This window comes from Cryptomeria japonica, chromosome 11, assembly GCF_030272615.1.
Source record: "Cryptomeria japonica chromosome 11, Sugi_1.0, whole genome shotgun sequence".
NCBI classification, from domain to species: Eukaryota; Viridiplantae; Streptophyta; class Pinopsida; order Cupressales; family Cupressaceae; genus Cryptomeria; species Cryptomeria japonica.
Window position 1 is genome coordinate 405663961 of NC_081415.1, and position 13842 is coordinate 405677802.

At 32.7% G+C, this 13842-nt stretch overlaps 1 protein-coding gene across 1 annotated transcript; it reads right to left on the minus strand.

Annotated features, from left to right (window-relative positions):
* Nucleotides 1-1056: 1056 nt before the first annotated feature.
* LOC131071578 (uncharacterized) lies at nt 1057-2389 on the minus strand. Its single transcript, XM_058007478.2, has 2 exons — nt 1529-2389; nt 1057-1344 (listed from the first exon to the last, which is right to left on the minus strand). Exons 1-2 carry the CDS (start codon nt 2143-2145, stop codon nt 1311-1313), a joined length of 651 nt encoding a protein of 216 aa, XP_057863461.2. The 5' UTR covers nt 2146-2389; the 3' UTR covers nt 1057-1310.
* Nucleotides 2390-13842: the final 11453 nt, after the last annotated feature.

The following is a 13842-nucleotide window of genomic DNA, read 5'->3' on the forward strand; positions in this document are numbered from 1 at the left end:
GTCTCCGACAAAATGCACTGCAGGTCCTAAGCAAGAGGGACTAGGTTAGGTCTGTTGTTGAAGATGTGGACAATGTCCTTCCAGCAAAATCTTCCTGGTTCCAAGTAATCCGCAATATAATCCCCCAGGAGACCTTTTAGGTGGTGTATAATTTGATGGAAACGGGTGTTGACCAAGGGCCTATCCTCCGTCCAAAAGTCTTCCCAGAATCTCACTTTTCTACCATATCCCAATTGCCATTTCAGACCTTCTCTAACCATCAATCTGCTCTTCAAGATGTTGTTCCATAACTTGAATCCTTGGGGAAGGTCGGTTGTACTCAAATTGTAATAGAAGTGCTCCCGGTTCAGGTACTTTGCTTTGATGATGTTACACCAGTCCGCCTCACCTTTAGCTAGGGTCCATCCAATATTAGCAATTAGCGCCTTATTGAGGGCATTTATCTTTCTTATACCCAAACCTCCCATTGATTTGGGTAAGCACACGCTATCCCAATTGACCAAAACAAGGCATTTTTTCTCTTCTAGGCCAGTCCATAGGAAGGTTCTTTGGATTTTCTCAGGTTTTTCCCCATGGCCCCTGATATTTTAAACATGGAAAGGAAGTACACCAGAATTCCCTGTAGGGAAGCTGCAAGGAGCTGGAGCTTCCCCGCACTACTAAGGAATTTCCCTTTCCAACCAGCGAGTTTTTTTTGCATCTTGTTGCAAATGTCAATCCCCATACATTTGTGATAGTTGTAAAGAGAAATGTTGACCGAAAGCTAAACCCTTGAATAATTTTTTATAATACAATGTACATACACTCAAACTCTCTATAACATGAATCTACACCTTGCAACAAAGTTTCATGTTGCTATTTAATTATTTTTCTTTCATTTTGTATATATTTTTCTACACTATAATAACTCCACTATAATGAAAATAAAAATTCAAATTATTTTTTTATATTTTATCAAAAATTTCCATAAAACTACATGTCCTAAAAATCAATCCTTAAAATCACCAATTAATCCATGAAAAGAACAGATCAGGATCAATATGAACTCTCCTCTCGTTCCCAAAAATCTACTGATGAGATTCTTGCATAGTTGGTTTATTATAGAAAAAATAACAATACAGTGCCCATAGCGTTCCAACTTCAGCTTCAATGGCAGATCCAAGCCAAGGAAGAACCCTCCTGATACAGACTATACACAGTAAACTTTTAATGGGCTTCATACAGATACCCTGCACCAGCCATCAAACAGGGGCCCAGAATTATTGCATTGATACATTGGGCAGGTCTAGAAGGCAGCCCACAATCCATCTTCAAATCCCTCTATCCATCTGTGCACCCACAGACCTGCAAATGAATTCATGGTATAACAGATCTGAGAACTGTAAACAAAAAATGCACTGACCCATGTAAACAAACAATGCACTTACCCATGTAAACAAAAAATGCACTTATACAAACATAAAATGCACTTAATAGGCTTATTCATGCAAACAAAAAATGCACCTATGTAAACAAAACATGCACTTACTCATCCACAGCCACATCTGATAGCATCTCCACAGATGGTTTCAAGGAGTTACAGTCTCCATGATCGTGATCTTGGCAAGCATTAGTAGTAGTAGCACATTTAGCCACAGTTCTGACACTCTCAATCAGGGCCTCTGTATTGGACTCCTGGGACAGAATCTCTGTGAGCTGTTCTGGAGTTATGACAAGCTTCACCCTCCACACTCCACTCCTCTGCTTAGGAATCATCTCTATGCATGGCTTCCTGCATTTGGTGACAGTAGAAATGGTGTGGGTAGAAATCCTAGGAAGGAGGTGATCAGAGGCACAGGGCAACTGGGCTGGGGCTGGCAGAGACACCCCCTTCTCTGCCTCCTCCTCTGGGTGACTGTGACTGTGACTGTGACTGTGATTCAGAGGCAGCAGGTAGTACAATTCTCCATTGAGGAGGTCTTCATTGTGAGGCAGGGGCTGAGAAGTAGATGTGAGACACCCATGGAAGATTCCATGACCTGGGTAGTCATTGGTAATGCATTCAGCAGTGAGGGGTCCATCAAACTCCATCACCCCTCCACTGGGGGTCATGACCTTAATGGCCTCCTCCACCTCTGCAAAACTCCCAAAAGCACAATTCCCCATCAAATAGAATACCAGTTCACTCCCCTCCTTCCCAATCTACCATACCAGTCCAGTCCAGTCCCCTCCTTCCCAATCTACCACATTCTCATTCATACCATGACTGATAAATATGTGAAAAAGCACAAGATATATAATATTTGCTAATGCAAGGTGTTACAGTGTTGTAAGACAGTGGGAGTTATGGCAAGGAATGTTTGCAGATGAAGGCAGTTGCTTTTCCCGAGTATATAAAACTAGGTGGGTGGGTGTTTTTTTCTGAGTGGAAGCGAGATTTTTAAGAATTTTTTGCAACCGACAGTCCAGAAAGATCCCGCTGTCGACATTGTTGGGCAAAAAGAGAATTGAGTGGGCTCCATTCTTGTCTGACCACATCATGGTAATCTTCTTTTGTTTTTGACCCTGAATGCATTTGGAATCCATGCCTTCAATTGGTTTCCAACTTACAAGAATAGATCAATTATAATCTTCACCTTTTTTTTTCTTAGGCTGGTCCAAAAGTATAATATTGATTAATTACAATGAGCTGACCATACCACATGTGCAAAAGCATTCAATCAACATTTTCAGCAATTGTTGGGACTTACAATCACTGCTTTTCTTCTTCTTTCCAGCTACCTTATTCATTTTACATTGGCTTGTAATGGTGAAATTTCATATCCATGCCTTTTTTTTCTACTTTATGATTTTTAAAAAATATGTACATACTTAGTATCTTCATGGGTATAGAATTCACATGTATTGTCAAAATTTACTAATTTTAATATTCATTTTATAATATGTTTTTAGGACTTATTTTAGTCTATCTTTAATTTTTTTTTGTCCTGATGTCAATTGTGTTGTATCTTTAATTAAAAGTAGAAATAAAATTTACATGTACTCTTCAAAATTGTAATAATTTTAGTATTCATTTTATGATATATTTTTAGGACTTATTTAATCTATCTTTAACTTTTTTTTGGTTTAGATGTCAATTGTATTGTATCTTTAGTTAAGAGTGGGTATAGAACTCACATATATTGTTCAAAATTGTACTAATTTTAGTATTCATTTTATAGTATGTTTTCAGAACTTATTTTAGTCTATCTTTAACTTTTTTTTGGTCTAGATGTCAAGTGTATTGTGTCTTTTTGTTAGTGTTCTTTTATCACGAGCTTTTAATGTTTTTTTGTTTATTTTAATCATTTTACAATGTTTTTAAAACTTGATTTTGTCTAAAATGAACATGTAGTTGCATAGATGTTTACGCACATGGCAATTATATCTCACAATGATATGGTTGTATAAATTCAATTAATGGACAAGACAATGCCATTTTTTACTTTCTTTTGTTTTGCAACATTATTCCTCCAACTTTTGTCAAACTTGCAACAATATTCCCTAACCCTCTTATCAAGAATATTAGATTGAATGATAGAGGGTTTTTATTCAAAGTTGGCCCATATCTTTAACAATGTCTCATGCAATAGATTGATTATGCTTTGATATTCCACACTATTTATAAGATTTTTCCCATACAATCATGATTTTTCGTAGAAATTTGGATTATATCAAAATTACTTGAGCTTTGTTTATGAGTAATCATCACAATTGGTTGTATTTATTGCAAGAGATTTTGAAGCTTGGGGGATTCTTTTTAAATGTTTTCTCTACATTAGCTAGAATTCTCGGGAGATGTCTTCTTAGTAATGAGAACTTTTTCTCACTTGTTTTGGAATATTCTCTTCATAAGATATTTAACAAGATGACATTATTAGTATTCATAATGGTGAAAATTCTACATCCATGCCTTTTTCTTAACTCTATCATTTTTATATAGTGATAAGTATATATATTAGGTATCTTTAGTTAAGAATGGGTATAATTCATAGGTATTGTAGAAAAATGTATATGGAACTTTATTAATTTTAATATTTATTCTATAGTATATTTTTAAGATTCATTTTAGTTTATCTTTAACTATTTTTTAGTTTAAATGTCAAGTTGTTGTGTGCCTTTGTGTTAGCATTCTTTTGACATGAGCTTTTAATGTTTTTTTATTTATTATAATCATTTTATGATGTTTTAAAATCTTGATGTTATCTAAAATGAATATGTAGTTGTATAGATGTTTACACAAATGGCAATTTTGTCTAACAATAATATGATTATATAGATTCTATTTAATGGCCAACACAATGTCATTTCAACTTCCTTTTGTTTTGTAACATTGCCCCTCCAACGAAACTAACACTTCATCTAAATGGGTATTACATCGAACCTTCTACAAAGTTGACATTAGTAAGAATCTTGATGGTTATATTTAGAACTAAAATGAAGCCACCCCTATTGGTTGGTGCAAGCTCAACTTTGATGGTGCAACAAAGGGTAACTAGGGGCTTGCTAGTGGTGGTGGCATGCTTCTTTCCCCTTTTGGAGTTGTAGTCTTTGAATATGTTGGTGAATTGGATATAAACAAAAACAATGTGGTAGAAGGTATGGATCTTGTTTAGGGAATTAAGATCGCCCTCTCCATTAGGATCAAACACCTTCTCAATAACGGTGGTTCCAAGTAGATCATTGATGTGGTGAAAGGATCCAACCATCCTGGCTAGGGCATGGAGGACACTATCAGTGACATCAAAATCTTTGCACAGGGTTGGACAAGTTTGAGCTTATTCACATATATAGAGAATGAAACAAGTTCGTGGATGTTATGACCAATTTATGGAATGGTCATTCAAATCTAAGGTGATGGTGAAGTTTCAATTGCTTCCTAAAAAATGTGAGAAACATCCTTTATGTGGAATGACATATCTCCATTGCTAACAATGATGATTAACTGTGTCCTTGTTTGGGGGGTTTGGTTTCTCCTTCTTCATCTTTGTGCCCTACAATTTGATTTGAAGTTGGTACATGATTGCTTCATGTCTAATATGTTTCTCTGCAAGAACGCCTTGTGTCTTCATGTGTTGTTTCATGATTGACATGTCTTCAACATGTCCACTCCATGAGTGCCTTTCTTATATGTGCTTTGTAGCCTACATATATTTGTGTATTGCTTCAGGTCGTATTTGTTTTCTGTGCATACTTTGTGCCTCAGTATATTGGTATATTACTTTGTATTTTACATGAATGTTGCATCTATGCTCCATGCTTTATTTATATTACTTAATGTTCACATGTGTGCTATTTCATACTTTTGAGTATATACTTATGGATTTGAGTTACATGTCTGATATGTATTCAAGTGAATTGCTTCGTGCTTTAAGTGTATTCGCATGCCTTACATATGTTTCTCTTAAAAGTATATATACTTCATAATTTGTGGATGATTATATGTTTACTATGTCTTCAATATGTTGACCCCATTGTATGTTTTATACGTGTACATGTATACTTGTATTGTATGTATAATTATGTGTTTGCTCCATGTTTGTCATATTTTTAGCATAATTGTGAGCTTCCTAATGTATGCTTTATGTCTTGAATATGCTTCGCATCATGATTGATATGTTTTCAATGTGTTATGTGCATTTATGTGCCTTCTTCAAATGTTTGGTATTTTAAACATAGCTACTTCAGGACTGATTTGTTTTCAGAATGCTTACCCCATGTGCGTTCTCTAAGTGTATCTATCATGTATGCTTTACATGTGATTGCATCCTATCTAGCATATGTTGTTCTACATAAGTACTTCTCTCATAACCACATACACTCCATATATATACTTCGTGACTTAAAAAAAATTATGTGATTCATGCGTTACATTTATTTCACTTGTATGTTACACACCCTAATTGTATTCACTCTGCTTCACACCTTGTGTATATTCATGTGTATACTCCCTCTTTTATGTAGATACTTCTGCCTTATATGCTTTGGATTTACACCTTATGTGTATTTGTATGTATGACTCATGTCTTATGTATTTAAGTGTATGCTTGATGTATGGAGTTTGTGCATAGAGTGTTTACTTTGTATATGTTTCATATACATGCTTTATGCTTCAGATCTTACGTGTATTCGTGAATATTGCTACAAGCATTACTTATGTTTATGCTTCAAGACTTGCATGTATTTAGATGACTTCGTGTATATTACTTCATACCCTGCATAGATGCTTCATGTCTTACATACTCTTATGCCTCATACATCATTCCTTGCATGTATTCATGTGTATTACTTGTATTCAGATTTCGTGCCTCACTACCTTACATGTATTGTGTATACATTTCATGTATGCTTCATGTCTTCACATATACATATGTATACTTTGTTTTTATTTTTATTTATTTGGAAAAATGATTCGGTTTGAGAAACTTGTCAATTGCTCGAGGACAAGCAATTTCGGGAAGGAAGGACTGTCATGTCCCCTCCTTGATTGATATATATGCAACAATTATTATTTATTAATTAATATAATATAATATAATATTTATCAACAAATTATTATTTGAAATTATTAAATATTTACTTTTTTAATTATATTTATTTATCAATAATAATATTCTTGAAGTATTTAAATTAATATTATATTACATAAGTTATAAACAAATTATTCAATTATATACAGCATATTGAAAATCCAGAATGCAGCATATACATTTTGAAAACTCAGAATATATATACAACAAACTATACATAAAATATACATTTATAACTTTATGTTAATACATATACAACAAGCCATTTCATATTGGAAGTCGTTTTGAACACTCCATGATCATTGCTTGAGGACAATCAATCTTGGGTGGGGTGGACTGTAATGTCCCCACTTTGAAATGGAATTTAATAATAAATAATAATAATAAAATTAAAATATTAAAAATTAAATTATAATATAAAGAATATAATTAAATATAATTAATTAAAATATAATTAAGTTCATGAATGGTTAAAAGACATGGAAGGAAAAGTTGCGACTCCCTCAACAATAAGATATAAAAAGGAGAAGAGAACCTCATTTGGGAGGGGGATAACTTGGAAATCAGAAGTGCAGATCTGATTTAAATAAGAAGTGCAGGTCTGATTGTGAAAGGTTGTGTCCCTTTCAAAGGGCAGAAATAATGAAGAGTTGCACACTTTCAAAGGGTGTTAATGGTGAAAGGGTGTGTCTCTTGCCAAAGGGCATACGTGATGAAGAGGTATGACCTCTCCCTCACATTGAGAGATATAAAGAAAAAGGAATCAAAGCATCTAGAACATCACCATGGATTGATAAGATCAGAATTGCTATTAAGTTACAGGAAGTAACATCTTTGTTCTTGGTGGTATGCATGGGGATGAGCTAAGAATGTATGCTTAATATATGAAACCTGATAATGTTTTCATGCAGAATTAATAGTAATATTAATCTGGACTGCAATATGTATGACAAACATACATAATTTCATATATATATTCATAATACATAAGAAATTAGTATACTTATAGTCTAAATCATGTTATTACTGTCAGTATTTAAGAAGATGGGAATGAGATGTTCCAAAGAGGGGTAGTCTAAATCCAAGCAATAGGTTAAGTCCCAAGATAGGGTGGGGATCAACGACCCATAAGCCTTGAGGGTATAGACCCAAGATAGGTAAGGGCTTGGATCTATAAACTTTGAGGGAACCTATTGTATTTGGTCTCTAAGCGCTTTGGTAACATACATAAACCCTTCTCCCTTAAACTAAAGTAGTAGCAGGGTCTGATAGCTATATTAAAAACAACGAATCATGAAATTAATCATCTAACGAGGAAAACAAATAAGAACTTGTTAATAATTAATTGAAGAATATCAATCAATTTTAGTATATTGAAATAGATCAAGTAGGGGACATTACATCTTTGTGCCCTATAGTTTGATTTGAAGTTGGTATGTGTATTTTTTTTCTCCCTTTCAATTGTCTATGTGAGCTGGTTTGATATGTTTGATTAGTCTTTGTGGAATCTAACACATTATGGTGCCAATACGGTGTTGATAAGGAAGTGCCCTTGTGCAACTCTATGGGGCCTATGATAAACATGGTTCTATGCGGACCTTGTATCAATTAGGTGGGGCTTGTGTGCTACTTTGTGGGGCCAAAAGTTGACTTGGACTTGTGTTGATGTGGCAATGACTAGGATGAACCCATATAAAACCATATGGGGCATTTCGTTGACTTGGCCTTACTTTAAGTGGACTACCAAGGTGGCGCCTAATCGGCCAAAACCTAGTTACCATATGTGGGATTCCTTTAGTATTAATTGCATGTGTACTTGGTATCTCCATGCAAGGATTTTGGATATAAATTTTCTTCCCTACCTTAAGGCCTTATTTTTAAATGATTGATTGATTGTGACTATTAGCATGTGGAGATCTCTCTCCTTGTGCATAATATGTACTCTCGATTATTGGAATCACATTTGTTATTAATTTGGATGATTGGCACACATCTCAAACTAATTATCTCCCCCCTTATGTCTATCCTTTTGGTTTAGATATCTACTCTTTGGTGGTTTTTTCATTATGTGAAGTATTTAGGGTCTGAAAAGGAAATGCAGTCTATATGGGTGGTGATAAAGTGAGGATTGAGTCTAGGTCTTATGAATAATTTTGTAGCAATGCCATTTTTTGGCATATACGTTGTATAGGTGAGGTCTCCTCTTTCTTAGAGTTCCTCAATGGGCCCAATGAGAGTTTGTTGATCCAATTCGCCAAATCTTGGGATAACAAAAGAGTGTATGTTGGTGGGATTTATTTTGAGATTAGTGAGGAATTTATTTGTCAGGACACCAGGATGTCCACCAGAGGTCGTAATGAAAAAATCATATCAAATTTGTTGATAAGGAGAGATTCACCTTGTTCTTCAAAAACAATGAAATTACAGCTAAACTTTGAGGAGTTTTCAACAAGGCCAAGCTGTCGAAACTATGGGACAATTATGTGTTGGTTGTTCCAACTGATGGCCTTGAGATTTCCTAAAATTATTCCACTCTTTATGCTCAAAATTATCAAGGTGTTGGCCAATTTGATGAACGATTACCACTATTAATATGACCATTTCCTACACTTTAGGCTTTGTTAGACCTAGACAAGTAAAAATATTTAATTTACTTGACAATGGGTGAAAAATACAAGTGTTGTAGATAAATCTCATGCCTTAAGATAAAAGGATTCAATGTTTGGCATGTGAGTGTGTAGCTCTTGTAGAATTTTAGGCTTATATGAGATGGTGCAAATCAAACATATTTAAAAACTTAAAAAGGAAAATATGTGTAAGTGGTGTTTGTGAGATGATTTGGTGAACATGAAAGCTTTTGAGTTGGGTAATACCAAGGCAAGATTGGTGTCTATATCTAGGCAAGATTGGCATCTGTATCTAGGATCCTAGTGCATACCGGGACATCCTCACATAGTACTATTGTTTGTCACTAATCACGTCAAAAAATTTAAAAATGTTCATCTTTTGTGTTAAAAATGTTTCATCCTGCACACATAGAGACATGAAAGATTATTGGGGTTGTTTAGGGGTTTTCCTTAGTCAAAGCCCCATTTTGTTCTTTCAACCTCCATGGATATCTAAAAAGAAAATGAGAGATAAAAATATTTTAAATCCTAGTTATATTAAGGATTAAAATCTGAGTAAAATATTTGATAATGGTGTTAACCCTAGTCTACAGGTTGAACCAGTATTGCATGTAAATAAATTTAACAATATTGATAAATAGATATATTTATATATCAAAGAGATTATCATGCAATAAATAAAGAGAATAAGAAAAAAAAACAAGGGTGTTTTCACTAGTCAAGGATTCTCTATTGAATAAACATAATTCATGTAGAAGTAATAATCCTTCTTTAAGAAGCTTCAACTATTATAAAAAAGAAAACAAGTGATAAAAAAAGCACTCTGAAATATTGTTGTAATGGTTGTAAGTATATTGGTAGAGTTTCCCAATAGACAAAAGTAGAGAACTTTCTTGACAAAGTTTTTAAAAGATGCTTGAAAAATGGTAAAGAGAGTTTTATTTTATTGTATGAGAAGGAAAAGACATTAGTTTATCATTTATGCATTAAGACATACAATGTAAATGAGCCACATAAAAAGTGTTCTTTTAAAGTTTTCTTGTAGGAGAATATTGTTGAAATTAAGAATGCAATCTAGCAACATCTTGTGTTATTTGAACACAGGATAAAATATTTCGTATAAAAATATTAAAATTTATCATTACAGTATGAACTAAGGTGGGTTCAAAGTGTAAATGTGGAATTGCACATGTAATTTTTGACATTGCTTAACCAAATTCTATGAAAATATGGTGGTGGAGACCAAAGATCTGTGTGTATGCTCTTTAATCATGTATTTTGTACCCTAGTATAAAGGGGTATAAGGAATGACAATATATAATAAAATAAATCAACCCAAATATGTACACATAATAATTTATCACATCCATATAATATCTTGTACAAACCATTATATACTCATTATATATACTTTCAAAACATTAACATCAATATCTTAGTGCATTTTCACTTCACATTTGTATCATAATTATACACAAGAAATATATCTACTTCTCTTAGTTCTATCTCTCTTATCTCTAACACACACACACACACACACACACACACACACACACACACACACACACACATATTGTTATATGTAGGTACTTGTTTATATTCCTTGTTATGAACTTTAAGTTTTGTCTTAGGATGAATGTAAGTGGCACATTTATCTTGTGATATATTAATCCTTGGTAATATTTCTCCACGTGTGTGTTCCTTTGTGTTTCCAACCTTTGGCACCCTTATAGGTTTTCACAATTAGCCTCCATTAGGCCACAATTTTAATTTTTCAACCTACTAGAAGTGACACAAATCTATCTTGCCAATGGTACCATTGATCTTTGTATTATAAAAATTAATAGGAAGGATTACTAAATAATTTAAAGGGATGGAAAATTCTTAATGCACTATACCACTAAGGCTAGTTCAATAGGTTTTACAAGTGATCAAAGGGAAATATTTCTTAAGGCTATTTCAATGCTATCACAAAGAGAAGGAGAATTTTTTAAATGCAAAAGAAACATCTTAGCTTTGTGTGGATTTCAATTGCTTCATCAAATCATATTCGTTGGGTTTTTTAGTGAAAAGAAAAGGTTGAGGGGGAATATTAATAGTTGTACATGGGAGTGAAGTTTAGATTGATGTGTTTTTCCTATATCATCAAGTGTTATAGGTACAAATAAACTATATAATTAATAATATATGTTAGAGGAGGAAATTTATTTGTTTTAATAGGAAGGCGATAAATGAAAAGATAATATGATTATATTTCAGCTGAAATTTACTTGTATATCAATATTAGGAGGAGGATAATGTAATATGGTTATGGGATGAACATCAAAGATAAGGTCATACATCACCTTAAAGGGATCTCTAAATTTTATATTTATGTGGTTACATGAAAAGAGAAGAGGATACCGACTAAACAGAATTACACATGAGTATGTTATATCTATAAAATGATTGATACATGTATAAAAGTTCTCATAAAAGTTACTAAAAGGTATCATGAAAAAGAACATTAATCTACTATGTGGCCATTTAATAGATTGGTAAATATGGAAATATCCATAAAAAAGTGTGCACATGTACTTTAAAACCTCTTTCAATAGAAAGTGTAAACAAAGGTGTAGAAGAAAAAGAAGACTTATCATTCCTAGAAAAAATCATTAATAGAAAGAGTAAGATTAAAATTTTCCGCATGATATGAATTCAATTTTATTTCTACAAAGGAAAAAATAATATTTTTTATTCACATTTATGAGAATAGGAATCATCATGTTCAAGTTCAAATGGTGTGGGATTATTGTTACAAGAAGGAGGACGCAAAAAAATAATGTTTGGAGTAGCAATGGGTAGGTAATAAACAACATAATATACATTATAAAAATGTTAGAGACTCATAAGAAGCAAACAAATAAACTTTAGGTGGTGTAGGAAGGCTTGAAAAATAGAAATGAAGGTTCAATAATGTTAGATGCACTAATCAAGGGGTGGTTAAAAAATATGAGAACACATAGAAAAAGGTTGATCCATCTCTAAGAGAGAAATATAAGATAGAGATGAGTAACCATGAAGATGAGTATCACTTGCTAGAAGTCCCTATACTAATATAGTGTTCCCCACATGATACTCAAATCGAGTAGTGTTGAATAAAGTAGAACATAAAGGTGGGTCTAAAGCATCATAAGGGGCATGCAAAATATCATAATATTTGGGGGATTAATATCACATTAAAAGAGATGAATATACATAGAGGGGTGAATGAGACTAGATTTATAGTGAGGATACAGATCAAGGAGGTTGGCATTAATATAGAAGGAAGAAGAGGCTTGAGCCTTAGTAGAAATGAAAAAGTGTTGATGATTGCATGGAAGCCAATAATAGATTGGAAATAGGTGTTGGATAAATTATTGGTGTGTTGAAGGAGATATATATTAGGAAAGAAAGCCTAATAAGGGTAAATTAAAGGTAGGGATAAAGGAAATGAGTCTTTACAAGATTTAAATGAATTTTATGATGAATTGGAGGGTTTAAAAAAGGTTAAGAAAGGGGATAAGATGGATAGATGAGATAATAAATTAAGTATTATGAAAGATTGGACCAAAAGTGTTGGTATGGATGATAACTTTAAGGGCTAGGGTTGAATAGTGCAACATGAAATATTTCATTGAAAAATATTAGGGGGGTGTTCTAAAATTTATGTAAAAGACTAGATAAGGTCTAAGAGCAAGAATACGTTTAAGTGAGGAAAAAAGTCAAATTAGTAAATGAAAGAACCAAAACTTAGTTGTACTTACATTTTTGTACAAATTAACCCTAATTTAAATACAAACTAATCCCTAATGTATGTTGAATGTACATGTTTTCTTTCTTTAAGAATGTTTAATGGGTTAGGGGCATAGCATCATGAACTAACCTTAAGTTAGATATAAATCAAGTAATCGAACTCATTACTTTCAAGTTAAATATAAGGGAACAAAATATAGGGAGATAATACTAACCAATGACATAGACATGATTTGGAAACCAAAACAAGTAAACTAGAAATAAAATAAATGAAACTAAAAAACAAAAGGAATTTGATGCACTTTTAAAGAGAATGTTAGTGATTAGATAGGTTGAGAAGTTTTCAAGGGCATTTTGACCAAATATAAAAACTATTAGAGGAGAAAATAGTAGTTCCCTTAAGGGACACCCTAGGAGTTATTTTGACACCATTTTTAATCCACATCTCAATCATTTCAAGTTTATTTAAAAAAAAATTAAAAAAAAAAATTAGCTTCGAAAAGCTATGCTCATCATGATTAGCATCTCTAAGTAACTCAAACTTAGAGTTCAAAGTTCAATATTATATAAATCAATTGAGTTTAGATAATTCATTGTATGCCTCTAATTCAAATTTTAGGTTGCTCAAATAGAAATCAAGTTTGTGGAAAACTTTGTATAAATGCCTAAAATTGACAATATAATGAATAATAAGGTTTGTGAATAGTTTGCTCATTAACATTCAAAATATAAATTCAAATTAAAGAATAAAGAATGGAACTATATCATTTCTTTCACACCAATTTTCAAAGTCCAACCTATGATGATAATCCCATATAAAAATTAAGCTCGACAATTAAATAATTCACATGATTTTTCAAATAAAAATAAAAAAAAATCTTAAATATTAAGAA

Coding starts and splice junctions, on each gene's coding strand:
- LOC131071578 (XM_058007478.2), bottom strand. CDS start 2,145: ATGGGGAATTGTGCTTTTGGGAGTTTTGCAGAGGTGGAGGAGGCCATT. Junction 1,345..1,528: donor TCAGATGTGGCTGTGGATGA/GTAAGTGCATGT, acceptor ATTCATTTGCAG/GTCTGTGGGTGCACAGATGG.